A 26910-nucleotide genomic window follows, 5' to 3' on the forward strand; every position below is an offset into this window, starting at 1 on the left:
GCCCTCGTGTGGCATGCTCCCTGGCCCAGGCAGGGGCAGGCACAGCCTGCAGGGAGGATGGAGAGTTGTCTCCTGCATCCCCACCCCTCAGCCTCTGAGGTCATTTCCCATGCACCTGCTGATTTCCTCATCGCTGCTCCCTAAAGCAGAGCACAAACACATCGGGAGGGCCACTCTCACTCGGGTTGTGTTGCTGGTGGGAGCCTTTGCCAGCTGCAGGGATGGGAGCAGTGTTTCAGCAGTGCTTCAGGATCATAAATATTCCCTCCCTGGGACAGAGGGATGTCCCCAACCCTGAGCCACTAGTGCTTGCTAAGCACAGCTGGGGAAAGGCAGGACAGCAGGAGCAAGCAGGTCCTATTTTGGATCCTCCAGCAGCACATTTTTCTCTATGCAAACCACCCATGGGGCTGCAGTCATGCCACAGCAGCTCCTACATGCCCCAGGGAGCAGCCACTGCCCACACCCCTGCCTGCACTGGCACAGAAGGCAGCACAGCTCCCTCTGAACCTTTCTCCCACCCTTCTCAGGCTGCTGTGAAAGCCCAGGAAGGATGTCATTGCTGCAATTTTCTCCCTGTGCCCATCACTGTCTCAGCACCCAGCGTGCCCCCACCAGCACAGGCTGTCATTTCCTCACCATGAACCTCTAACAGCTCCTTTTTACTCCTCATTCAAACAAACAAACAAATCATTCCAGGCCTTTGTAATGAGAGGGAAAATTAGTAGCAGGTGAAAGCAGATTTCAATGACACAAAACTGTTCCTAACATTGCCTAGGAACAGCAATTCCTTCCCTGCCCTTTTGCTCTTCTGTGGTTTGAGTGGGTAAAAAGTAAATTAGCACGGGGAAGGCACAAGGTTTTCCTGAGCAAAATACAGGTCTAATAGAGACCTAACAGGTGTCTGTGTCCCCACTTGCTCCCTGCATGGATTCCCCCATCATCCATCCTCTGTGTGTTCTCCATGAAATGAATCCAGTCCTTATTCATGTGCAATGCTCACAAAGTGAGAACTTTTCAGGCTGAAAACCAACCAAACTCATTCTAGTTCAACGTGAAATGTTTGATTTCATTCTCACATTACTTAACTTGCTTTTTATGCTAAAGAAAAAAAAAAAAAGAAAAAAAAAGAAAAAGAACAATGGCAAGCACCAAAACCCCAGCGTTTGGGAACAAAGAGTCTCAAGTTTGGGTTCCGGAGTGCCTCATGAACCGCCTGGATGTGGTCACAGGCCGCCCAAGAAATGCCTCAACTTTGAGCCAAACCAGGGTGTTTGACTTGAATTCATTAGTTCCTTTTGTTCCTCTTGCCACTATTTTCTCTGCATTTGTTTACATGAAGAAAATTCCCCCCCTTCCCATTCCCCAGCTCTCCTCACATATTAGAGGAACATTATAGGATATTTATAGCTCAGCTGAGCTTGCTAAATGCCTTCTTCTAGGAAAATAGTTAATCAAAGTGTCTATTTTGACTCTTTGTTTATTCTCCCTTTCCCATCTGTTCCTATTTCTGTTGCTGGAAGCTGGGCACCACCTGAGTGAGAACGGGCTCGGACTGGGGAGGTCACCTGGCTTAGGAAGGAGCAGCACGTGTGAACAGCAGCTCTGCCACTGGCTTTGTGGATATCCCTTCAGTGCCACTGCACAGCAAAATGTCCTCGGTGCCACCGCACACCTGGGCACAGCAGGGAGCTAAAACAGGCTCCAGCCAAGCCAGGACTGGCTGAGCTGAACACGCCACCCATGGGGCAGCTCAAATGGGGATAAAGGGACTTGCAAAGAGGTTTGCCTCACTCCAGGGGAAATAAATCCCAGTCACGTGGAGCAGGCCTGGCTGCAGGACAGACAATGCACTCTCCCTGCAAGAGGGACAGCGATGTTTTAGCTGACTGCACCCATTCATCACACGCGGGCAGTGCAGAGAGGGGAGCCCCTGGGCACGCAGGGCAATGTGCTGCTGCCACCCTGCCTGGGAAAGAGCATCCCCTGGCACAGAGCACTTCACTGCACGGCTCTGCTTTCATTGAAAGGCTGGAAAACTTGACAAACTTTGAAGAAAAATCCTCATGCCCTCAGGCTGCAGAGACAGCTGTAGTGTTTGCAGAGCAGGAAGGGGGATGCCTCTGAGAATTCCACAGCGACACAGTAGGAACAATGCGATGTGGGAAGCCTCCACTTTTTTCCACCAGAGATTATTCAGACAATTTCAGAAAGGTGACAGGACTGCCAGCCTGCTCCCAGCCCCTTGCTCTCCCCAGAGTATCTCTGGAGCCACACCTGTACCAGCACATCTGGCAAGTGTCTCTCAGAGAAAAAGCTGTTCTCATCACCTGAGGACAAACTGAGGCATCCCACCAGTCTGTCTGCACCCCCACCTATGACCACATGGCCCAAATCTCCTCTGCTCCCCTTTCTCTTAATATATAGAAGGAAAACATCTGAGATCACTGCTGTTTTATTGTCAGATTTGGCAGCCTTTTCATATTTGCTTGGATTGAGATATAAATTGAATTTGGTTTTCTCCCGCTGACTCAGTTATTTGTTATAGGAATAAGCATGTGGTAATGGATTAGACAGGGGAAAGAGATTTCTCTCTCAGGCGTGTGCACAAGGTGGGATTTGCCATGCCCTATCCCACGTTTTCCTGGTGTGGCTTTGCATCATCAATGACTTTGCAAGCACCTTTCCCTCATCGTCTGGCCACAGCTGGAAGTGGGATTATTTTCATGGCAGACTTGTGTTTCTTTCCACAAATTCTGCAATGTTTTAGTGCGGAAGAAATTTAACCAACAGTGAAGTCATTTGCTAAGTCCGCTCCCCACCCATATCCTTCCCTCTTCCCTAGTCCTCATCAGTCACTTTGCTGGAAACAGTGCAAAGCATTTCTGCAGCTCCTCAGCTGTGCCTGTAGCAACCTCCCTGCCTGTGGAACTGTCAAGCTCCCTTTGCCCTTCCATTTTCCATTTGTGCAGGCCAGGAATGGCACAGGATGTTCCCTGCATCCCAGCCACCTCCTTCCCACCTCCCTGCTCGCAGCAGGGCCATGCTGCACCACCAGCAGCCCTGCAGGGACAGTGGCAGGGGAAAGGGCAGCATATGTGGCATTAATCCCTGGATTGGCCCACCAGCTATGGCATTTCTGTTTCCCATCCCAGTATTGCTGCTTCATCCATGGCATGGCACCCCTGGTCTTCCTCCAGTGCCGCCTGCCCACCTGGGGGCAAACACAGCCCTCTGAATCCCAAGCATGTTGCAGGCAGCAGAGCCCAGCTCTGGCCCCCCAGCGTCTCTCCTTCATGGCACCTGTAGGAAATTGTGGAAGATACACAGGATCCTGCTGTCCCTGGCACTTGACAGGGGTGTGGGTCACTGCAGCATCCCTGAAGCCACAGCACACTCTGCAAGCACTCACACCACAGCACCCACCCCAAACCCTCCAGCAGGTGCCTCCAACAAGTGTCACAGCCTCGCTCCCCCGACACTCCTCGTGTCCCCAGGGGTGGTGGCACTGGGCTGCAGAGGAGTCTGTGCCCACAGCCCAGCAGGTGCTGGGAGCTGGGGCCATGCAGAGCCCATGTGTCCACAGCAGGCAAAGGCATCCAACAGAGCCCATCACACCATCCTCCCACCTTCCCCAAAAGCTCTACTGCCTCACTGCCCCCACTCTTTACCAACCACCAGGCATTCACTGCCAGCAGCCCCCCCACGGTGGGATTTGGCAGCTGAGGGCAGCTGCTGCAGGGCTTTGCCTCTTGTGCTCCCTGCAGCTGCAGGGCTCCAGCACGGCACGGCCACTGCTCTGCTAATTCCATCAGCATAAACATGGTTTATAGGGCTGCCACTGCTGCCTGTCAGCTTTTCTAAATCACCCTGTGTGATGGTCTCCATCCCTCACCAGAGCACCAGCCCCTCTCCTGAGGTCAGAGACACTCAGAGATCCCCCTCAGCAGCAAAGAGCACCAAAGGAAAGTTTGCATCTGGCAGGGATGTGGCAGGCTGGAGGCATCCAAAGCAGCCTCCAGCGAGGAAACCTCCACATCAGCCAGAGAGCAGGTCAGCCTCTCCACACACCCCCCTGGAGCACACCCTGCAGGGAGGCATTAAGGGGAAAATAAAATCAAACAAGCAAGCAAACAAAGCCCTCAGAGGAAAGAAAATACAAACTACACAGATCTACAAAGTAAAAAAGCAGAATGGCCACAGAGCAAGCTCACCACCAACCCAACTGCTGCCAGTACCCCCCACCCCTGAGAATTTTGGTAGTGGTGGTTTTGATTTCAGTTTTTGTGTTATGTAAATACTCTGCCCAGCTCCCCCAGGACATGTCCAGTACCTACTCCCAGCCTTAGGGCAAATGCCATTTTTTGAGCTTGAGCCTACATAAAGCTGGATATGAAACACCAATGGTTCCTGACCCCCACACCAAGGCCCAAAAAGCCCTCCCATCAGTGGTTTCATCTGCCCCAGCTCTCAGGCATCTCCCTGTCCCAGTGCCACACTGGTGCAGGGAAGGAGGCCAGAGCTTGCCAGCAAGCAGCAGCACTTCTGAGCAGAGCTATTGCAACATTCCCTTCCTTTCCCAATGATGAGCAGCAGAAGCAGCCACAGCATCCCCAGCTCGGAGGGAAGGAGCCACGAGGCAGACAAAGTCTCTGGGCAGTGAGGCACTTCCAGGAGCCAGCCTGCTCCTGAAGAGCATCCAACAAGCCTCAGGAACACAGCCCTTGGCTGTGACTGGGAAGCCTGATGGCCAGGAGAGACCCTGGGATGTCCCAGAGCTGGACTGGTCCCATCAATGGCTGCTCTGGGGTGACTCTCGATCTCTAAGGAGGCAACCCCCCCCCAAAAAAAAAGTATGAATGGTCCCAGGAGAGAGTGAGGATGATGGGGGCTCTGGGGAGCTGGGCGCTGGGGAAATGTGGCTTGAACAAATCCACATGGGGAAGCGTGGGATGCCAGCTCTGTGCTTGAGGCTCTGAGCCTCCTGAGACACGTGTGTGGGGGTTAAAACCCACTGCTCAGCTGGCACTTGCTGGCAGAGGCGGTGGGGTCCCCTGGGTCCTGTGTCCTCCCTGCTGGAGCCACACACTGATGGAGCTCAGCATCTTCCTGGGGTCCTCTGTGCTGCTCCCACCACAGCCTGCACTGCCCAGAGCCTGCCACCTTCACTCCCAAAATCTGTCCCAGATGTGGCAAACTAAACAGCTAAGACAGCAAAGGGACTTTGTTGCTGCAGCAGGGCCTCTGAGCTGGCCCTGTCCACCCCTCGTGTCTTACCTGGGCTGAGCCTCCACTCAAGCACATGTGCCTCTCACAGACATTTAAAAATAGAAATAATAACAACCTCCTCTCTTTCCTGCCTGGTTGGAGAAATAGCTTAATTAGTTAATAAGGGGTTTAATTTGTTGTGTAGCTGTGTGAAGAACTTGCAGAGGGCAAGCTAAGTCACCAAAGTCCAAGCAATGAGCCTTAGAGGCAGGCTGGGAAGGGGAAGGTGACCCAGCTGTGACCGACCCTCTCCTGCAGGGAGACCCAGTTCTGCCTCCAGCATCACAAGAACTTCCAGGCCAGGCTTGGGGATCTTCTCTTGGTGGCAAAATAACTGTGTGCAGGGGGGAAAGTTGTGCAAATCAGCATTTGTTGTTTTGCTGAACAATTTCTGCCCATGTTAGCAGTGCAGCTGGATGTTAAGCAAGAGGCTGCTGCCCCCAGACCTGGGGGGCTTCCCTTCTCACCCCATTGAGCTGTGCCATTCCTCAATCCCACCTGGGATTTCCCCTTTCCTGGGGAAAGGCAGGAAGGTGACCAGAGGATTTATTCCCACAGCAGTGAAGATGCTGGCTCCTGAATGTGGATTCCAAAGTCTCTCTCTCCAAATGCACCTGGGGACACTGCCCTTATCTCCTGTGCCCCTGTCCCAGCTCAGAGGCAGGACCTGGCCACCCAACATCCAGATCCTTTGGCCAGAAATGGTCTCAGCAAACTCCTGCCTGATCCAAAACAACCTGGCAATTGTTTATCCACAGCAACATTTACAAGGGCATAAAATGGATCTTTCTGTGGAGTCGCTGCAGAAGAGGCTTCAGCACTCCTCATCCCCAAACCTGGGACAGGGCACGAGGACCCTGTGGTGGCAGCCAGGATCCTGCAGCAGTTACAGCTCTCAGGAATGTCCTTGCAGCCCTGATTTCTGCTGGATCTTGTTGAGGGTGAGCTCTTACACGCTCTTGACCCCACTGAGCACCAGCTGATATCCTGCCAAGGGCAAGGGCCAGTGCTGAGCTGCTGATTCAGTCAGAGACAGGGAAGGCTCTTGGGATCCACCAAGAGCCACACTGGGAGATACCGGAGGAGCCAAAGGATTTTCCCCAACTATCAAAGGCAAAGCCACAGCAAATTTGCTTTGCTTCCCCCATGGCAGATCTCTGCAACCAATTTGGGTGTCATTATAGGTAATTCCCTGCTTGATGTCTCGTCAGAGGTGGGGGAGGGAGGCACCATTTCAAGAAAAGACAAAAGGACTCTTTCTTCATCAGCATTAACCTCAGGCAGCTCTCGAGAAAAATTCTGGGCAATTAGTGGAGCATAAGAAGATTTATAATTGAAATCTAGTTTGTAGCACTACAGGCAGCTCCCTCGAAAGACATTTCTCAGAGACCAAAAATAAGGGGGAAGAAAATAATAGAGACAGACAGAGGGGGAGAGGGAACTAGTTAAAGAGTTTTAAAATCTCACTGAAAACTCCATTTAGTTTAACATTGCATGATAGCTTTCATAATTCAGTACAAAGTGCAAAGCTCTTTAATGAGGCCATTAATGACCCTTTAATTTACTCCACCAGGGCTGAATTCATAAAACATTTATGTTCCATTTACACAGGATTTTCCTGAGACTGTTCGGGGCAACTCACCACCACAGAGCAGGTGGGATGAAACAGAGGATTCTTCTTTTCTGTTCCCACTCTTCTTCACCCCACCACTGAAGCTCCACATGTGCCTTTTAATTCTGCCAGAGAAGCTGCAGGGACCCAGGAGGGAGGAGAGCCATTTTTGACTCTTCTGCATGGTAAACAGATGCAGAGTGCTCTCTTGGATTCTGCTCTAGGAACAGTGAAATTCTTTTTAAGATCAAGCTGTGGCATCGACAGCTAGCCTTAGAAAACATTTTTAGAAATCATTACTGCGCAGCTCCAATTCATTACTGACTTGTGATATCAGATTTGCTCTTGGGATAGCACTGTTGAGAGCATCTAGGGAGGTATGACCCCCCAGCTTTCCAGGCTGCTTTTCGTGCTTTGGGTGGGGATGGGGGGAGGCTCAAAGAATGCAGATACAGAGACGAATGCTGAGGATGCTGCTGCTGCCAGGCTGCTGGTGGGGGTGGGCACTGAGATTGTCTCTTGCCATCTCAGTATCTCCTGTCCCTGCAGCTGTGGGAAGCTCAGAGAGCTGCCAAGGACACGGAGGGCAGTATCCTGAGGTGAGGATGGGCTGGTTCATCGCCTCCCCTCAGCATTTCCTGAAAGCCACCTGAGCTGCAGGCCATGCTCCAGTCTGGTTGTCCCATGAGCCAAACCAAGTTATTTGTCTCTCCACGTTTTTTCTTCTGTTACAGACTGCAAGCAGGGAGAAACACCTAGAAATGCTTCATTTCTTGTATTGGCTGAAACACCTCTTTTTATTAAAAAAACCCCTGAGACAACTCTTCCTAGTTTATTCTAAAGACCTCACTCTCATTTCTTCAGTAAATGTCAGTTTCTGAACATCTTCATATAAAAAGAGCCATTAATCATTGCAACGAGGTTCACAGCATCTTAATTTCACTTTGACCAGCCTTCTCAGCTGCTTGCACAGCTTCAGGACTGTTAAACACTTCTCATCTGTCTCCCTTTGTGGTTTTGACCTAAGGAGGGCATGTTACATGAGCAAACAAAATATTCTCGGCAAAACCAGGAGGACAGAGGTGCCAGCACACAAGAATCAGGGCTCCAAAAGCCTCTGCAGAGTGAGGTGAGGAAGATGCTCCAAGGCTCTCAGCACGGTAAGAAATTTGAAACCCATTGGAGAACATGTCCAGAATCAATGTTATAAATAACAGCAGCAGTTCACAACACACATTCTGTGGAGCAGGGTCTCCCTGCAGCTTGTGCCTGCCAAAGTGTGAGGACACAGGCTCAGAGGGAGGTGCACTTTCCATCTCACTTGCTCCCTGCCCCTCAGATTCACATTCAGTCATTCTCATTTCTGTTCTTCTTTCTTGTTTGGCTGACGCAGGTTAGAAACCTGATGGCCCATCCAGGTACTGACACTGCCCATGTGGGTGCAGTTCATGAGTCACCCTCCTCATTTCACAGCTAACAGGGCTGCTGACGCTGATGCCCTCAGAAAGGACACATCAGCAGGAGCATCAGGACCTCTGAAACCACATCAGCACACAGCAACAGCAGGCTGTGTGCACACTGGGTTGTTATTGTAGGGTCTCTGGTGTGCACCGGGTTCTACACGCTGGCTTTGTGGTTGTAGGGTCATTTTTTACTTCAGGGGAAAGAAGCAGAGAGGAAGATTGCTTGACCTACTTGGATCATTCATGCAGAACTCCTTTGCAGCATAGGGTCAAGTTTGTCAGAACACTTACATCACAAGAAGGAATTATGGCCAAAAGAAACTTTAAACAAGTTCAAGGAAAAAATAACAAAACCCCCACAGACATATGCTACAATGGAGAGGAAAAAAATGGACACTTTTTCAAGTATTTCAAAATATTTTGAAATCTCGCACTCAAAAGTGATCTGAGCTCTAAAGACACCAGGACCCTGACAGGACAAACAGGAAACTGGTCCCACTTCAAGCCTAAAGTGTCAGCAAAGTGGTGTTGCAGGAGATCAGTGAATGAGAGGGGAGAGAACCCACAGCAAGAAGAGGAAGCAAAATGGAAGTGGCTGCCCAAGGGACCAGCACATCTGGCAGCAGCAGGCTACTCACTCTGAAGGGATGCTCTCCATCCCAGCACAGAGGTGGGATGATCCTAGGTGGATGCATTCTGTGGACCACAGAGGTAGGAAAAGTCAAATTTTCTTGCTGAAATCACCCTCAAAGGGAGAGGCAGGAGTGCTAAGGGGAGCCCTTGGGCGTAGGTGGCTGTTCCCAGCACTGGGAGCATTCCTGGGATGCTGTGACAGCTGACTGACAGCAGGGAAAGGACCACATCAGAGCAGAACAGGGACATCCTGCTGTCCCACAGGTCTTCCTGCAGACCTGGATACTCCAGGGACTCTTCACTCCTTTTGGCCCAATAAACAAACAGCTCTGGGCAGCTCCAGGAGCAAGCTGCCTTAGTTCAATTTTTATTTGATTTCCAGAAACATCAATGCAGGGATCCCATCCAAACTGGACCCTGGGTTGTTTACTAAGCACAGGCTGCCATTTAGTTAGAAACACATGGGGTCTTATTATGTTTCCCTGGGAAAAAAAAAAACAACAATGGTTTAAACTAAAGGGAAAAATATTCAGTAAAAATCAAAACTTGTACTTGTACACATAGAGGCTCTGAAATCTCATAACCACTCAATTCCACACTCCTCTATCCAAGTTTCCTGCTGAGCCCAACTCTACTTACAAAAAACACCTCTAGGGAAGCTTACAGCCAAGGGCTTGGGTTTGCTAAGGTTACCCACACATTGACAGTCATGTGAGGTCAAGACTTGCAGGCCATGAAATACAGGCAGGCTCTTGAAGCTTTCCACATTTGAATAAAATTCTTTATACCCCCAGGTAGCTCATACACCTCTGGGGCTCCCAGAGCTAAGACCTGGCAGCTACTGTCCCTGAGGACATGCAGTACTTGAAGCCAGCAGACACACCACCTTTATGAGGATCTTTTTGTATTTCAGCTAAAACCAGAAATGCAGTTTCAGCTATGCTGAAAGACCCCTGCACATACATCCATGAGTGACCCAGCCTCTTCCGAGCAATCCAAGATCTCTCTCCACCATTACAGCTGAGTGCAGACACTTGAGGATCCTCATGCATCCATTTTCCTGCTGCTGCTTTAAAACCCACAGGGCAGGGCAGCTGAAGCACTAAAAGACTCAATGTGGGCACTTTGACAGGTGGGCCAGTGCTCACAGGCTGTCTGTCCTACTGGTGGTGTTGATGCTGTCTGAAAATCAACGTGGTTTTTAGGCAACCCACAATGTACAAACTGGAGAGGATCAGCAGGCTTGCAGGAATGCCCTGTTTTCCTTTGTACAGCTGCTGGGTCTTCTAATCAAGACTATCTGATACACTGATGTTATGCTGGTAATGGTATAACTCTATATCAGCCTAATGGCACAATGGGTTTACAAAAGGAGCAGTATATGCAGAAATACGCATTCATGCTTGCAAATCCTTCATAAGCCTGTAATCCTGATTTTCTTCTCCAAATAATAAGTGCAGATCTATTAAGACCCTATCACTGGCTGCATGCTAAATTGCCCTCCTCCTGCAGGAACCTGCAGTGCCCCCTGCCCCTCTGACATGCCACCCCCACCAGCTCGCAGCCCCCCGGGGTTTTCCCTTCACCTGTACCAGGGGGAGCACACAGAAGCAGCCACATCTTCACTGCCAATCACCTCCTTTCTGGAGGGTCTGAGGAAGCCTTCTAGAGGGCATTTCTGCATCAAAATGAAATATATTTATTCACAGATATGCAAAGAAGCAAGGGGATAACCAGCAGTGCTTGACAGCTTCCTCCATCCAGCCCTAGCATCCCCTTCTTCCCATTTGTGTCCCAGCACTGGCAAACCCCCACCTCCACCAGCATCCCCAGTCACAGAAAGCTCCTTCCCAGGAATTTTCGTATCAAACAACATTTCACAATCATTCTCCTGCCCCTTCATACAAACAACCTGGAAATAACCCTTCCAGGAGTGACAAAGTAACAGTCACTAATTACACAATTACTTTATTCTTCGGCACTAATAAAAAAAAATTACTTTGTGTTACAAAGGAGGAGAAAAAAGAAGAATCTAAGGATTTATTTAATTAAAGCTCAAATGTATTGAAAATCCAAGTAATTGTAATGACACAGATAATGCTGAGATTGTCTAATTAGTAATTAATTACCTAGAGAAATGACACTTTCTTTTCTTTAAAGCTATTATTTTTTCTTTTTCTTGTTTTTCTTTTTCAATTTTTTTTTATATTTGCATGCAACTGTCTTCAGGGCACACAAATTATGGGAGCAAACTGGTGCATGGCACAGCATGGTTCTGTGTGCATTTTTACCTGTGGACAAAGGTGTTGTATTCTCACCTTTCCCATCCTGATCCCCACCAAGCAGCAGTCACAGAACTCCCTCCCTGGTTTCCCTCTGCCTGTAACAACTGCTCTCCACACCAAAAGCCCTGCAAAAAATGGGCAACAGGGCAAATTGTGACTCCAGGCACGAAGAGCCACTGGGCCAGAGGTGACAGGCAGAACAGCCACAGCCTTCTGTGGAGGGAGTCAAGGCACAGACTGTTAGCCTAGTGCTATATATATATATTATGCTTATAAGTCCTGATGTTAACCAATGTTATATATATATTTTAAGTATTCATGTATTCACAGCCATAAAGGCCTTTTCTCTACTTGAGCTAAATTGTATAACCGTGACCTATTGTCCCAGAAGGCTTTTTATTCATGTTAAATGGGTACTGAGATTAGAGCGCTCCTTGCTAGTAGGTGCAGAAGTGTTCTGGATGAGACAGGAGAAGATGGATGGTTGTATTGAGGCTCAGCACAGAAACCAAAAACAGGAGAACCAAGCAGCTCTGCAGCCCAGCTGGCTTGGCACCTGAAAAAGCAGATGTGGGGTTGGAGTGGGGACAGCAGTGCCCAGCACACACCCCTCGCTCACTCACATATCCCCAGTCCTGGTAGCCTCAACTTCCCATATGGATCCCTCACCACCCTCCAGTCCCATCTGTTCCTTGACCTATGAGCAAGGGAGAGGGAGCCAGGCTGGGCTCTGTGGTGCTGTCCATGGTGATGCCTCACAAGTGCTCCATGCTGCACCTCTGGCGGGCTGTCCCACCCTGCCCTGCCCCTCAGGCACAGCATTCCTGCTTGTACTGCCCCTGGCAAACAGCACAAGTGCTCGCTGGCTCTCCCATGGAGCCTCCAGCCCCACTACTGAGCACGGATGCACCCAGTTAATTTTCACAGGGAAACACAACCTCCCTGGAAAAAAACTCTGCATCAGCATCCTGCACCCTCATCCCTCCCTGCCCAGCCAGGAGATCTCTGCAAATCATGTCAGCGAGACTGGCAGTTCCCCTGCTCTGGTCTTAACCTTTATCCAAGGCCAGGGAACCCCTCTGGCTTTGAGCCTCATGGTCACACAGGCACAAGCAGTGAAATGTTCCTCGTCCGTCTGTTCGTTCCCAGTGCGTGCCAAGGACAGCCTCCAGTTCCTCAGAGACACGTCACCTCCACGCTGCCTTGGAAGAGATCAGGGCAAGGCGGGGCCCGGGTGCTGGTGCCAGGCTGCACGGTGACAGCCAGGGACGCTGGTGTCCCCTCACTGCCTGTGACACTTCAGACACTCCGACACAGGCAGGGTGGAAGCGGCAGTGAGCTGGCTGCTGGCTGTTACGCTGGTGCCAGATGGTGGATGAGATTAAAAGAATTTGATTTTCAAATAATCCATAAACCTGGCTGAGCTAATGTCGTTTCATATGCATTATCTTGTAATCCCAGGGAAGAGAACGTCTCAGAGCAAAGAGCCTTATTCTCCCTCCCTGCAAGGACTCTAACAAGCTAAAGATAATCCCCTTTTTGTTGGAAGGTGCTTACAGAGGACCTACAACACCCAGAGTGTGGCACGGGTGCTGTGGCTCCATGCTGGTGCCTGGGAACAGGACAGCCAGGCACCCAGCACCATGGGTGCTGTCTTGTCCTGAGCTTCATAGAGGTGGGAGCAGCACAGAGCAGGGTCCAGGGACACACTGAATATAGACCCCTGGCCAATAACTAAGGGATTTTTACACTCCCACTTCCTAACAGTGCATGGGAGCACATGCTGCTGCAACACTGGGGTAGAGGAAGGTATACTTATATTCTTCTAGGTGAGTCCACTTTTATGTGTACTTTTGGGGATAAACCCCAAAGCTCAACCCAAGTAAATCAAAGACATGCTACGCCAATCTGGAGAGAGGAGCAGGCCCTCCCTAATGACTAAGTCCCACAGCCAGAGTCTGGTGACCATCCTCCCCCTCACAAGGTAAGGGACACCATGTGGCTGAATCCTTGATACTGCCCTCTCCAAAGCAACTGATGCACAACTAGCCTTATAGGAAATTCACCCTTAGGGATTTCTTGTCTTCTCCTTGTTTGCATCAAACACACACAATCATTTTTTGCCTCTATCCCTATTCCATATGGAGGCACCCCCACCCCTCCCTAACCCCTGCACAGTGCCCTGGGCAGACTCCAGCAGCTGCCCTCCATCCACCCTCTATCCTCAGATGCTGCCTGCCTGCTCCCTGCCTCTTTTCCCTGCACTAGAAGCTCTTTGGACTCTCCTGCTACTTGTCAAGCCTCAGTGGAGCAAAGACAACCATCTGCCAATCACTGGGATCCTTCAACATGCGAGGTACAAGCTTGAATACTGCAGTTAAAAATTGTTGATCCTTATTCCATGCTCCAGGTTCCCACGCTGCAGCATGCAAGAGCTAGAGCAGGAGGTTATTTTAAGGGGAAAGGGAAATTAAACTCCACTGGAAGGATTTACCAGTCATTGCCTGCCATCTAGTGCCTAGTACTGAGCTGTTTCAGGGGCAGCAAGCAGCATCTACCTCCATCCTCGGGGGAATTTGGATCTTAGATTAAAGCCAGCGACATTTGAGCATCAAGCTCCCAGCACTGATAATTCACTCTGGGCCAGAGCCAGGGAATGGGTTTGGAGTGAAATAGCCCAAATCCTGGTGGGACCTATCAGGAAAAACAGCATGGGAGTGAGGAGAGGCGATGCTGTGTGCCTGCCTGGGTTGTGACACGATGCCCAGCTACAAGAAGCTAACTAAATACAACACAGCTTGACTTGCTGCAAGCTGCTGCCTTCAAGGTCGTGTCATCGTCGTCAGCAGCTCTGATCAAAGCAGTGCACACAGGCATTGTGTGAAGAGTGCCACAGACAGGCTAAAAATAGGGAAACGAATGGAAACATGAGGGAAAGGGGTGAAGGGTGAGGCTTATCAGCTGTGCAGGAGACTGAAAACTCAGAGAAAATCAGGAAACAAACAAAAGTAATAAAGAAACACTGATTTTGTGACTTGGAATATTCTGATGCTTGGACCCAACTCTGAAGTTTCCTACCCAGTTCAATCCATGGGCAACCACTGCAGCAGGAACACAGTCCCCACCAACCCCTTGTAGCTGGTAATTTTAACTTTGTCTTCAGGCAATCTTGGGAGCTGATGCTCTCCCTTCCTTCCTTCAGCAGGATGTACCTGGTATCACCTTAGGGGATGTCTAGAACTTCTTGTTCCTCTGAAAGGGCTCAGATAACAACCTACCCACAAGGGCAGGAAAGAACAGGCATGACAGGTACAGCTCATCAAAATCCTATTTGCAGGCAGAGAAAATTAAGGAGTATGAAATGCAGAAAGATCTGGGACAGGTAATGCCCATCTTGCTCACTGCCTCCTGCCCCTGCTAGCCCAGGAGCCTCCAGCATTCCTGTGGAAGGCACTGTCTGCTGCACCACACTCCCTAAGGAGGGAAAAGACTGGATGTTGAGCTGTGAGTGCTGGTGGAGCAGAGGCTGAAAAGTGGGTCCCCATGGGTGCCACCCCCTGAAATGGGGGACTCACTGCCCCTCCACACAGAGCACTGGTGGGATCAGACACCCTGAACGCCCAATTTCCCTCCTCTCCAAACCCCTTATGGCTTGGCTGCCCGCTCCCCATCAGATCCCGCTTTCCTCAAGCTCATCCAACATCTGCAGCCTGTGCCACACGGTAGCAGCACAGCTTGGGAAGGAATTGCTGCTCTGCTGAGGGGCGCTTTGGGTCTGACCCAAATGAGCTGCACCCGGCATTTGGAAAGGGCAGGCGGGGCAGGGCAGCGGCTCCCGAGCACGCAGAACCAGATTTACTGATTAGCACATGGCTCCGGTTCCCTCCGATGCGTCCAGAAAAGCAATGGGCGACATTAACAAAAGGATTACTCAGAATTCAAAAGCAAATGGGATTTGTGACCCATTATATTAACTGGGGACTGGGGAAAGCTCTACAGAGAGAGAACGCTGCCGGCAGGTCACCAAACCAATTATTAAGAGCTCACAGATCACAAAACTAGATATATACACACATCAAGATAAATTTCTATTTGCCTGCAGAAGCAGGATTCTGGCTGAGCCACCCTCCAAACCCAGTGTGTTTTTTCTACATGCCCATTAAACCTGGATTAAATCTACGGTTTTTTTCCCCCAATAATTCACTCATCCCACAGGCTGAATGCTGAGGAATAACATTTGGGAGGGTAAAACCTGAAAGGAGAAATGTAATGGGTATAATTACTTTGACAGATGAGAGAGGGCAGAAAGCAGGCAGGCAGCAACAGTGCTGGCCTGTGTCTCATGCCATGATGTCCCCAGTCTCCCTCTGCTCAGATGCCTGAGAGGAAGAGCAGCCCCTCAGAAGATGATCTACCTTCAACATCAGCTCTCACCTCAAGCTGCAACAGAGTTCAGCTTACACTTCAAACTGTTAACTGAAAAAAAAAAATCTTTTCCTCAACTTTTGCATCAGTTAATTATGAAACTGATTGTTCAGCAGACAGGTAAAGAGTCAGTTGCTGGCAGCACACAGTCCTGCTCCTGGAGTGGGCTGTGATGGTGAGTCCTAAAGCTTTGCATTCTCTCCATAAAGACTTCATTCCTCTGCCTCTGTTTTGAAGCTTCATTTTAATATTGCTGAAAGACCTTCATAATTCAACTGAGAAATGCCCCTGGGTCTTCAAGCATTGCCTATGAAGTCCTGACAAAGGATTTTATACCCCACAAGATCTGTTAGGGGAAAGTAGCCTTGACAGAAAAGCTGTAGCTGGAACTACCTGAAGGGGGTTCCTGCTGTCAGCATTTCACACTCACCTCAAAAATTCCTGGCTTTCTTTTTTAAGGGATTGATGTCAAGGATTGGGTAGTATCAACAAAGCTTCTGGGGAAATTTGACCCTGAGTACAAGTTTCCCAGCAGCACCCCTTCTTTTAAATCTGTTCCTACTTTTGCAGATATTCACTCAAGCCTTGCCTCCTGACTGCCCCACTCGGTGTATTTCCAACACGCTGGTTATACCAACCCCTCCAACAGGGGTTTCACAAGAAAAGGGAGGAAAAAGATGTCCTCAAAAACAAAAGGACAGGATCTAGTCCACTCGTGTCACTGGTGACCGCAAGCAGATTTCTCACACAACTTTGTGCTGGGTCTCTGAGCTCTCATGAGCAGAGCAGCCCATGCTGCATCCCCTGCAGGCAGCACAGCACAGCAGAAAAGGGCAGCACCTGCAGAAAAATTCCTCCCAAGGAGACAGATCCCTTCCAATACAAAAATGGGAGCTTGAACATAAAGACAAAGGGACTGATGCTGCTGGAAATGCTTCATCCTCCAGGACAGGGAGTGAGCCCAAAGGCTGCACCAGCTGGGACAGCACAATCCCCATCCTCCCTGAGCCAGCTCACCCCTTGCCCCGGCAGTCAGGGATGCCTCAGGATGCTACCTGCACCCCAGCAGCTCTCCCTGCTCATGCCTGTATTTGGCAGAATAGCATCTCTCCTCCTACAGGTTTTCAGAGAGCAGGAAGATGTGTAGCCTGGGGCTCCAAAGGTCTCTCCTGGCTCTGCACATATTTATCTTCCCAATTTTGAAGCCTTTCATTGCTTGGGGCCAGCCAGGAGGAGCAACAGACAGCAGCTTCCCATTATGTGAGAAAGTGTGAGGTTCTGAACAGCTCACACTGAATCACAAAACATATGAGCAGGGCTCTGCTTAGAGAGCATCAACCCCCAAAACTTACACAGACAAGGAGGGATATCAGCTAGGGAACAGTTTTGTAGAAGTAAAGGAAACTGCATCTGTGACGCTGACAAGTGTTTTTATTGGGACTTGTTCTTTCTCCTCCACCAGAGGGGAGTGCTAGGATCAACTTGCCACAATGAAAACCTTCAGCTTTTTCTTCTAACATGGTGGCTTAAACAATGGTTTAGATTCCAGTGCTTTAGAATGCAACTGCTCCTTCCATTTGTGTCTGCTACTGGAGACTTTTAGCAACAGCTGCTGGACTGCATCACACCAGGGTCAGGACATCTTGAGATGCTTCCTTCCCCCTTGGAGAGGGAAAGGATGAGGTTTTTGTGTACGACTCTCAAGAATGGAAGCATCCTATGCCAAAAATGGCTTTGAAGAGCAGAAAGCCTCCGCAGCCTGAGCAGTCAGGAGCCTCCTCTCCAGTGTGCGCAATCAGGAGCAGGTAACAGCAGCACAGATCTTACCTTGCACTGCTTAGATAAGCCTCACATTGCTGCTCTCAAAGTGAGGAGTTTCAGGTCCTTTCCAAAACTCCTCTCTCCAGTGCACACTTCACAGGAGAGCTCTTCAACTGATCTCACAGTGCCATGCACTGAAGAGCCACAACAAACTTTGTTTCTTTCCCAGGCACTTGCTGTGGCCTCAGGTTGTGGGAGAGATCTCATGTGAGGGGGCCTTTGTCAAGGTGAGAAAAACCCTCCAGGGGCTGGGTGCAAACAAGCTCCAACCTCCCTCAATACCCAGACAAACACTCTGGTGGTTCTCCATCACATTTGCAAGGGGACTTCTGTGTTTCATGTTCAATCAAAGTAAAATGCTCCCCCTGTTCTTTGTGCTGGACCTAGCTGCAGCAGCTCTCACACAGCCACCACTCCATAGGTTTCTTCTGCTCTCTCAGAAAAGGCTCTCAGGCTTTGTGCTGTCCTTTCAGCAGTTACCAGCAAAATAAATCCCACCAGCCTGCTCAGACTTCTGCAGCTCTGAGTATGGGAATAGGTTCACACTGAGTGCAAAGACAGCCTGCAGCCACCAAGTTCCCCAAGGAAAAGAACAGCCTCAGTGACCTACTGCAGGAGTTTGGGAGTAGAGACAATGAGAAGACTCAAACCAACCTCTAGGACCCTCCTGCCTTCCCTCTCCCCAAGGCTGGGGAAGAAAAGAGACCACACAGGAGAAGTGAGGAAAAGCCCCTGAGTTGCAGGATCTGTGATTGTTTGCAGCAGCTGGCTGAGCGGCTTTAAATAAAATCAACTACAGGGAAATGAAAAAAAATTTAAAATAGATAGATAGATAGATAGATAGATAGATAGATAGATAGATAGATAGATAGATAGATAGATAGATAGATAGATAGATAGATAGAAGGTGCTGCTCCCACGAAGGCTGCAAGCAGGAATTTTTCTTTCAGGTGATGAGAAAACAACACTTTCAGCTTTCAGAAAAGACCAAGCCTCTCACATACATGCTGCCCATGAGTTCTGAGGACAAGGAAAAAATATTAAAAAATGAAAGATGCTGACCTTTCCACTGCTGAAGGAGCAACACATCTCTTAGCATAGACAATACCCAAAGACTTGCAGCTTGAGTAACCCAGAAATAGGAACTGCCTGGGTCTGAAGATCAGCAAAGTTTCAGTACAGCCTTTTCTTTGATTTGTGCTCTGTCTTTTGGGAGCAAGCACAGATTAAACAGCATTTTCTATGCTTTGAAAGTTTTGTCCCAGCAATACAAAACCTGTCTTGGTGTGGGGAACAGGGCAGACTCTTTAGCTAAGGGTATGCTTTAAGCCAGTGGCCACAAGAGCTCTGCTGCACCTTCTGGAGCCAGTGACAGCCTGAAACAAACACGGGTGGCAGAGAAAACCTGTACTGACTGCACCCATGGGCACCCACAGGAGAGCACAGCCTGAGGGGAAGGACTCACCTTCCCCTGCTGCAGGAGCTTCCAGTCCTGGAGAAGGCAACAGGCCTCCCTTCAGCAGTGCTGACCTCAGACAGCAACCAAAGATCTGCAGGCTTTCAGGCACATGTTCTGCTCCACATTTATTTCCTCTTTGCCACTGCTCTCTGCTGCAGGCTCAGCCTCCTTGCCAGGCCTGTGAGGATGCTTCCAGGAACAAAGTTTTGGTGGTAATTTATGGCAAACCTGCAGCTCCCAAACTGTCCAGCATTAGAAAATAGAAGGTTGCTGTGCTACCCTCCACCCCAATGGCTCGCAGAGTGATTAAGGATAACTTTAATTTGAGGCCTGGAGCTCAACAGCTCCCAAAGGATTGATAAAATACATACAGCAATCTCCAGTTCCACCTCTGGAGGCTGAACTCTCTCCGGATGATTAACAACAGTTATTTCCTCCCTCTCCCTGCTGCTGCAGGAAGCTCATTCCCTGAGAGGTCCAGCAGCACTCCTGACTACTGAACAGCAACATTTACAACCACAAAAAATCTCCAACAGAACCAGCCCCAGAGGGCAAAGACAGCACCACGTAAGACCAGGATAGATCTCCTAATAAAGAAATTGGGGTCATAGGGTCAGGCTACCTGAGGCAGACCCAGCTGTGCTGATTAGCAATGCTGGCCTGATGCAGTGGGAATGGCAGCCAAGAACTGCCTAGAGACACCTTTGAGGCTGCTCCCACAAGGCAGCAGTGCTAAAGCACCTTCTTCTCCCAGGAAAAGTGAGCCTCTCAACCCAGACAGAGAGCAGCTGCTATTGGTGTCATCCTCCTTCGGTCTGTTGCTGTAACCTGAGGCTCACAAGGAGGCAGTGGGAGTGGGAAGGCAGCTGCCTATTCCTCATGGATCCGTGTCTTTCACAGCCACTGTGCATCAGACTCCAGGCCAGAGGCAACTACCACTAAAAGTTAATAAGCTGTGAATATCCCTGCTTACATCTCCCCAGAAACCCACCTTGTCCTGGCTGGTGTTCAGGGGAGTCTGTTCCCACCTGGACACACAGATAAGCCTCCAGTGCTGCTCTTATCAGAGAGCAGGTACCAGCAACAAACATTAGCTACAGCAAGGAGAAACCCTTTGAGGCTGAGCCTGTGACAGGAGTCTGGAGAGGAATGCAAACCTTCTGGGTACCACAGCCCCAGGGAACCACACTCTTGGGAGACGTAAGGATCACAACATGCATTTCCAGAAGAGGTGGAGGAGTAGAATTCAACAAGAGCAAAGAACTCCCTCAGGAAAGCTTCACTTCCAAGTATAGATTTTAATATTTATTCAGTACAGGGCCAGTGAAGAGAACTGGGAAATAAGGCAAAGGCAAATTATCCTCCAGAGCCCAAGTGAACATCTCATACACACAGACCATGCAAAGCAGCAGCTGTGCTCCTCCCTGGAGCCACGTCCCACATCTTCCCCATCTGCTGGAGCACAGGCCATTGCTTACAAGTCCAGGAGGAATTGATTGACTTTTTTCAGGTATTCCGGCTTCAGGTAATCTCCCAGCTCCTTCTTTGCGACCCACAGGCAATCTGCCTTCAGCTCTGCCTGGGACAAATCACTGCTTTGGAGAAAGGCTTTGAAGAAGAAGACTTTGGCTCCCACGTTATTCTCAGTTCTGATGGCCCTGGGGAATTTATACTTGTAAATCCCATATGGTGCATTCCCCAGGACTTTGGCTTGAATGTGATCTCCTGCAAGAAGCCAGCAACGCAAGAGAAAGACAGTAAAAAACATAAGAACACACAGCAACAATAACTGCTCCCTGCATAACAAAAATACAGCATAAGCCACTTCTTGTATGTGATTCAGACTGACTGTTCCCTCTTTGGCAGAAATACTGGCAACTGTGAAAAAAATGTGGGTTTCTCGCATGAAAAAACAGCTCATTTGGAGACCAGAGAGCCCTCTCAGAGTGGGAGAGGAAGGAAGAGAAGGAGAGGGTATCCAGCTTTGCCAATCTTGAGTGAAAAGCAAGGACATGTGTTTGCCATCATCACCCATCTGCCACAAAAGCTACTACAGGGCAACAAGAGGGAAAGAGAAGCCCAAAGCAATCCCAGCCATTCAAGGGTGTCTGGTGATACCCCCAAATCACACCATGATGGCCAGACATGGCACTGCTGCTGCTGCCAGCCTTAAATCCCAGCTCACAGTGTGCCAGCCCTCTGCCATGCCTTCTCCCAAAAGATGGGAGAAGATTTCACTACAGCAGATGGCAAATATTCCTCGGTCAGGGCACTGGAAGAAAACCACTGGGACAAACAAGAGGGAGGGTAAGCCACACACCCAAACACGTAGCCATGGCTCGCTCAGCTGTGCTCCGTAGCGTCTCTCCAGGCTGCCACTCCACTTGAGGCAGGAGCCACAGCTCCTGGTTACCAATTTTCTGTTTCACCAGAAGCATCAGGTTGCTGTCCAGCTTCCTGTTCAACGACGTTCGATCATTGCTTTTATCAGCATCTGCCAAAAACCAACACGTGCTGGAAACAAAGTCTCCTGGCAGCATGCTCTGATCCCTGTGATGATCAACCCTCTGTGCCTTATACCCAGCAACAACACACAAATGTGGATACATGGAATAAGACAAAAATCTAGGCAGGAATGCTCTCAGTCACTCTGGAAGTCATTGCAGGATTCAGCTGCTGTTTTCCTTTCCAGAATGACTCTATAAGAAGTAACCTGGATTTCCACCTTCACAAAAATCAGTAAGAGCACTAAGCAGAGCTTGGGAAGTAAATGACCAAATATTTCCCTTGTCTGGAAATCACGTCTATTTTCATCATTTTGCCTTGGTGAACACACACATTTTTGCAGTATGGGAACACTGATTTCCCTGTCAGACAGTTAACAGCACGTGTGCTGCCACAGAGTCAAGACTCTCTCTAAAACACACAGAAGAGACCCCAAAATGCCCTCCTTCTACTGAATTGCACTCTGGCAAACAATCCAGGTGTTCTCAGCCACCACGAGCTCCAGGCTGTACCTGTTATCCGTGGGGCAGCTTTGAACTGCAGGAACTTCTGTTCCCACTTCTCCTCCAGGTCCTGAGCCATGACGACTGTCTTGCCATGTGCTTCATCCTCATCATACAAGCTTTCCTTCTTCCTCTTGAGCTGCTCCTCCTCCTCCATCTTACGGACTTCATGATCTGAATAGTGGCTCTTCTCCAGCTCTATCTAAAAAAGCAACATAAAGAATTATTAAACCACAAGCACTACAGGTATTAGCAAGCAGAATTAAATTATTTCCAACTCAGCAAAGGTAAAGCAATGGGAATTTCCTGAGTTTGAGCAGGGCTTCCCTGCTTGCAGCAGGAGCGTGTGACAGGGACACCAACAGCATGGAGAAAGGCCATGGGAGCACCACCAACACCCACGGGATGAGGTGCAAATCGCGGAGCACTCGGGGAGCAACACCACAGACGGTGTGTGCAGAGCCACGAGCCCCGATGTGCCTCTCCCCTCATGCCTGAGGGCGCCAATTCGCCATCAACACCCCCAGACACACACAAACACACACACCCCTCTACCTGCTCCATGAGCGCCGCCATCTCTTCCTCCACCTTTTCCAGAGGCTGCGTGATTCGGGGAAGCCTCAACAAGCACATCGCCCCAAAAAGCCTCCACGGGCGCGGCGCGGCAGCGCTGCAAACCCAGCGAGCGCTGCCCGCCGCCCGCTGCCGCAGGGGCGCCGCCATTAGCGCCCCACAATGCCCCGCCATGTCCCCTCCTCGCTCCCGTCGTGCCCCGCGGCCGCCGCTCCCCGGCGCGGGTGGGAGCCGCCGCCATGAGCGCGGCCATGGCGGTCGCCGGGCAACGAGTGCTGGGCTGGGGGTGAGCGGAGAGGGCGGGACGGGCTGTGGGGAGCGGGGGGACAGCGGGGGGACGGCGGGGAGGGTCCCGTTCGCTGCTGGGGGGCCGCTGGGGGCTTCCCTCTCTCGCTAGACCCGAGTCCCCCACGCCCCCGGCGCTCACCGCGGTTGTCCCCCTCAGGGCCCGCGCCGCCGCGCTGTGCCGCGGGCTCCGCACCGGCCCCCCGAGGCTGCAGGACGTGGCGGGGGCGGCTGCCAAGGAGACGGAGAAGCAGAGCGAGACCGAGCAGAGGTGAGAGCCGAGGCCAGGCCGCGCCGGGAGGGCGCTGCCATCTGCCGCTTGCTGCGAGGTTTTATCGCCTTCGGTGGGTTTTCAGCCGAGGAAGGGGAGGGAGCCACTTGACTCAATCAGAAACGCAGCTTGTGTTTTTCTGAGGCTTGAGCCCTTCTTTCTTTGTTTCCCGATATGAAATGAAACTTTGTAATATTTAAAGAGTGAGGCCTGGTAACTTGTTTTGCTCCTCAGCTCTTCAATCCTGCAGAGGAACTCTATGAGATGGGATGGGAAGGTTTATGAAGAGGTCCCGATAGCTCACATCAAAGCGACGTACAACAAGTAAGCAAATGAGCTGCTCCGTTCCTGCTCTCGTGTGAAATAAAAGCTTAGAACCCGGGGTTTGGCCTGTCATCATTTGATCTAAAGGCTCAGAGAAAAACGGCCAGGGGTGTGGTATTCATGGCTGGGAAGATGATACTGATTTAAACCTCAATGTTCAAGGAGCATAACTGTCCTTGGAGTGTCTTAAAAGCAATGAGATTGGTTTTATACATTTTGATTACATTTTGATACGAGAATAATCAGATGCTGATAGTTTAACAGCAGGTTACTTCCAACCCACTGCTCTAGCACTATTTCTGTACAGGTGTTGAAAAGATTATTATATTCTCCATGAGAGACAGTTGTATTTCATTAGTGATTCGTCCTGTGATATGTTGCTGGTTAAGGCTCTTTCAAGTTCTAGAAGTGTTTTGTGCATTTTTTTTTAATAGAAGAGATAAAATGCAGTGAGAGGTGGGTCTGAAAGGGCCGAGTGGGGTCTGAGGTGTACTTAGATAAAGCACACCTTCTCCAGAAAGGTTCTGCCCGGGTCAGAAGGTCACTGCTGAGTGGTCTCTGCAGTGGGTGTAAGTTGGATACTTTAAAAGGGAGACAGAAGTCCTGCAGTCAGCTATGCCAGTAAGGTGAGCGAGGAACCGGAGAGTAAAGCTTTATTCCAGCTTGCTTGTCCCCTCTGCCCCTGTCCTTCCGCAGCACCCACATCCAGGTGGTCGGCTTTGACAACCAGCCGCTTTCCCGCACGTCCTGCGGCACGGAGGGCTTCCAGAACGCCAAGAAGGGCACTGCCATTGCAGCACAGACCGCGGCCATGGCAGCAGCACTGGTGAGTGCCCAGCCCTGAGCCCCAGCTCCAGAGGGGGCACTGGCCTCCACAGCACTCCAGAGCTTTTCTGTGCTGCTGCAGCAGCGTCCCAAGTTTCACCTGCACACAGACTAAGCGTGTTTGAAATGCTCCCAGCGCGAGCTGAGCTCTGCAGGTTGTGATTGGAAATGTGTGATGGTAACTTGGAGCCTCTCCTTTCCTAGCGCCGGTCTGCACAGCCTCCTGTTTTCCAAAGTGAACATTTCTCAGTCATTTGGGAAATGTAGCCCCTGAATCAGCAGCAGTTTAAGTTTTGCACTGTTGGGGACTCAGAAGTAGCTGTAGTTACTGTCTGGATGTTTCGTCTCTGCACTCTGCCACAGAACTGAGCTGCAGCCAGCAGTTCCAGTCAGAGAAAGTGATGCTCTTGCACATGTAGTTTCTAGCTGCATATGGGTTATTGTAACTCTTTCTAAAAAAAACCGTCTGGGTGTCCAGGTGGAGGAGATGAGGCTGGCTGTGTCACAGTCCTCATTACAGCAGAATGAGGCAAGGTTAAACTGAAAATCCTTATCCTAAATTAGGTGAAACTCACTCCAGCCTTTCATGCCAGAGGAGTTTGGTGTCACTGCTGGCCAACAGCTTATTGTGGTTGACTCAGAGGGATATAAGAACATCTTCACTATTAATCTGTGCTAGTTGGAGTCACATAATAGCTGTGTAGCTGTGCTTGGACAGATTTAGTCTGTCACTATTGAAGCAGTTAGTACGTTAATTGCACCAGAACAGAATGAGAAAGAGAGCCAGAGGAGTTCCCTCCACGTGGTGGCAGCAGGGCTGTGCTGTAGAGCAGTTCTTCATTTCCAATTTGCAAGCCCCTAGAATTTTTGCACTAGAGGTGTGGACTCCTGCACAGCAAATCTAAAGCTTGCCTGCTCTTCTCATTTACCCTCCAGAAAGAATCTACTGCTCACAGGGGAGAAGTTGCCACATTAGAGAAGGGGAAACAGCTTAGAGTTAGTCCTTGTTAGTCCCTTGCCACTTCAGTCACGTATCTATGGATATGTCCTTTTCTGCCTTGGCTTTAGGTCAGAGATAGTTTGATTTGAGAGCTTTCTCTGCGTGCAGAGCTGGCAGTCTAGCACAGAATGTCTCTTGAACTGCCATGGCCATACCCCAGCTTCCTTTGCTTTTCGTGTCTCTGCAACAATCCCCATATATGTCTTCTGTATCCATTACTACCTAATCTTTATTTTTATTTAAATACTATTATGAAAATGAAAGACACCAGGGGAACCAGAGTTTATGTCAAAGAGAACACTAACCAGTTGTTCTTTTCACAGAAGGCACGTGGGAAGGGTGTACTGCATGTGCGAGTCATAGTGAAAGGACTGGGACCAGGACGCAAAGTAGGTGTTGGAGTTTCTTTTCCATACTTTATTTTCTCAGCTATCATGGATGTTTTGTGAACTCAGGGTGGTCTCAATTAACTTGGTTTTTCTGAAGCTGACATAAAGGATTCCTCACCCAAGTGCCCAGTAATGAATTTTTAGAGTCACTAGAATTTTGGAGGTAGAATAAAAGTTATATTTGGGACTTCTTGGGGCTAAAGCAGGAGAATGAATGGGATTCCTCAAGAAAGGACTACGGCAGATAAGTTTAAACTGGGTTTTCTGATATGAGTCATTTATTTTTAAGAATTGGAAAGTGAGAAGCATTGGTACAAGTTGATTTTCAGATGGGGGACAAAACTGTTCTGCCCTGAGCGTTTTCCCTTCTGTGCTGTTGTGTGTTGATAACTGTCCTGTGCTGTCTGTTTGCAGGCTGCCATCAAGGGGCTGACGATGGGAGGTCTGGAGATCATCTCCATCACCGACAACAGCCCGGTCCCCCACAACGGCTGCCGCCCACGGAAAGCCAGGAGGGTGTGAGGGGCACTGCAAGGGACACACAGCTTTCAACGTCAGTTCATCGGGGACTGAGTTGAACGATGCCTCTGTGACAGTTTCTGGAAGGCCACCCTCCCTGGAAACACTTGTTGAGGGAAGCTTGGACAGACCATGCTGAGCCTTAAAAACACAGAACGTAGAAGCTGCTGGTGAAAGCAGGAATCAGTGTATTTCCTTAGTAGGAAGCCTCTTCTCTACAAAGTTTGTTGATTAAAATGTTGGTCTTTTGACAGCCATTCCTGCTGTGTTCCCAGAAGTATTTTGGCTTATTACTGCCTTTCGACTGCTCTCTTCCTCTTACCACAATATGTGGCTCTTGTCTAGCCCTCCACGCCATTAGTGCCCTTGTCAGGCAGAAGGAGAGCCTGAGATCTCGATCTCCTTGTAGTCATTTGTAGTAAACAACTGCACGGGGTCAGGTCATCTTCCTTCCCTCTTTGTCTCACTGCTCACATTGGGAAACAGGCATGGGGTAACTCTTTCCTCCCCCTGGCTCACAGAACTACGTGTGCCCTGTGAGAGGCAGCTGTTCACAGAACACCAACCTGGATCCATTCCTGGCAAAGATCTGCTGCAGTGCTTTGTTTCACCTGAGCTGTACTGACCTGCCACTGCTCTTGGCAAAGGAAAGCACCGCTCTTTCTAAAGGGGCTGCTGGGATCTTGCCAGGTTTGATGCTTGCAGTCTCTTTGGCCCTGCCTTGTGCACCACAAACTGGATTTTCCAGGG

The 26910-nt window shown here is 49.9% G+C and overlaps 2 protein-coding genes across 2 annotated transcripts; one reads left to right on the plus strand and one right to left on the minus strand.

Annotated features, from left to right (window-relative positions):
• Nucleotides 1-20244: 20244 nt before the first annotated feature.
• MRPL46 (mitochondrial ribosomal protein L46) lies at nucleotides 20245-22736 on the minus strand. The gene is made up of 4 exons (XM_063412201.1): nucleotides 22530-22736; nucleotides 21984-22176; nucleotides 21287-21460; nucleotides 20245-20691 (listed from the first exon to the last, which is right to left on the minus strand). Exons 1-4 carry the CDS (start codon nucleotides 22719-22721, stop codon nucleotides 20441-20443), a joined length of 810 nt encoding a protein of 269 aa, XP_063268271.1. The 5' UTR covers nucleotides 22722-22736; the 3' UTR covers nucleotides 20245-20440.
• Nucleotides 22728-26417, plus strand: MRPS11 (mitochondrial ribosomal protein S11). Its single transcript, XM_063412202.1, has 6 exons — nucleotides 22728-22833; nucleotides 22993-23103; nucleotides 23338-23427; nucleotides 24124-24253; nucleotides 25576-25641; nucleotides 26056-26417. Exons 1-6 carry the CDS (start codon nucleotides 22787-22789, stop codon nucleotides 26161-26163), a joined length of 552 nt encoding a protein of 183 aa, XP_063268272.1. The 5' UTR covers nucleotides 22728-22786; the 3' UTR covers nucleotides 26164-26417.
• The last annotated feature ends 493 nt before the right edge of the window (nucleotides 26418-26910 follow it).

The sequence above is a fragment of the Prinia subflava genome, chromosome 15 (genome assembly GCF_021018805.1).
Source record: "Prinia subflava isolate CZ2003 ecotype Zambia chromosome 15, Cam_Psub_1.2, whole genome shotgun sequence".
NCBI classification, from domain to species: Eukaryota; Metazoa; Chordata; class Aves; order Passeriformes; family Cisticolidae; genus Prinia; species Prinia subflava.

What these genes read in the sequence shown, in the direction of transcription:
- MRPL46 (XM_063412201.1), bottom strand. Translation starts at nt 22,721, where the DNA reads ATGGCGGGGCATTGTGGGGCGCTAATGGCGGCGCCCCTGCGGCAGCGG. An exon ending in AGCTGCCCCACGGATAACAG is followed by an intron (nt 21,461 to 21,983) that starts GTACAGCCTGGA and finishes GGTTTTTGGCAG; the next exon opens with ATGCTGATAAAAGCAATGAT. An exon ending in AGCCATGGCTACGTGTTTGG is followed by an intron (nt 20,692 to 21,286) that starts GTGTGTGGCTTA and finishes GGCTTCTTGCAG; the next exon opens with GAGATCACATTCAAGCCAAA.
- MRPS11 (XM_063412202.1), top strand. Translation starts at nt 22,787, where the DNA reads ATGAGCGCGGCCATGGCGGTCGCCGGGCAACGAGTGCTGGGCTGGGG. An exon ending in CAACGAGTGCTGGGCTGGGG is followed by an intron (nt 22,834 to 22,992) that starts GTGAGCGGAGAG and finishes TGTCCCCCTCAG; the next exon opens with GGCCCGCGCCGCCGCGCTGT. An exon ending in CAGAGCGAGACCGAGCAGAG is followed by an intron (nt 23,104 to 23,337) that starts GTGAGAGCCGAG and finishes TTTGCTCCTCAG; the next exon opens with CTCTTCAATCCTGCAGAGGA.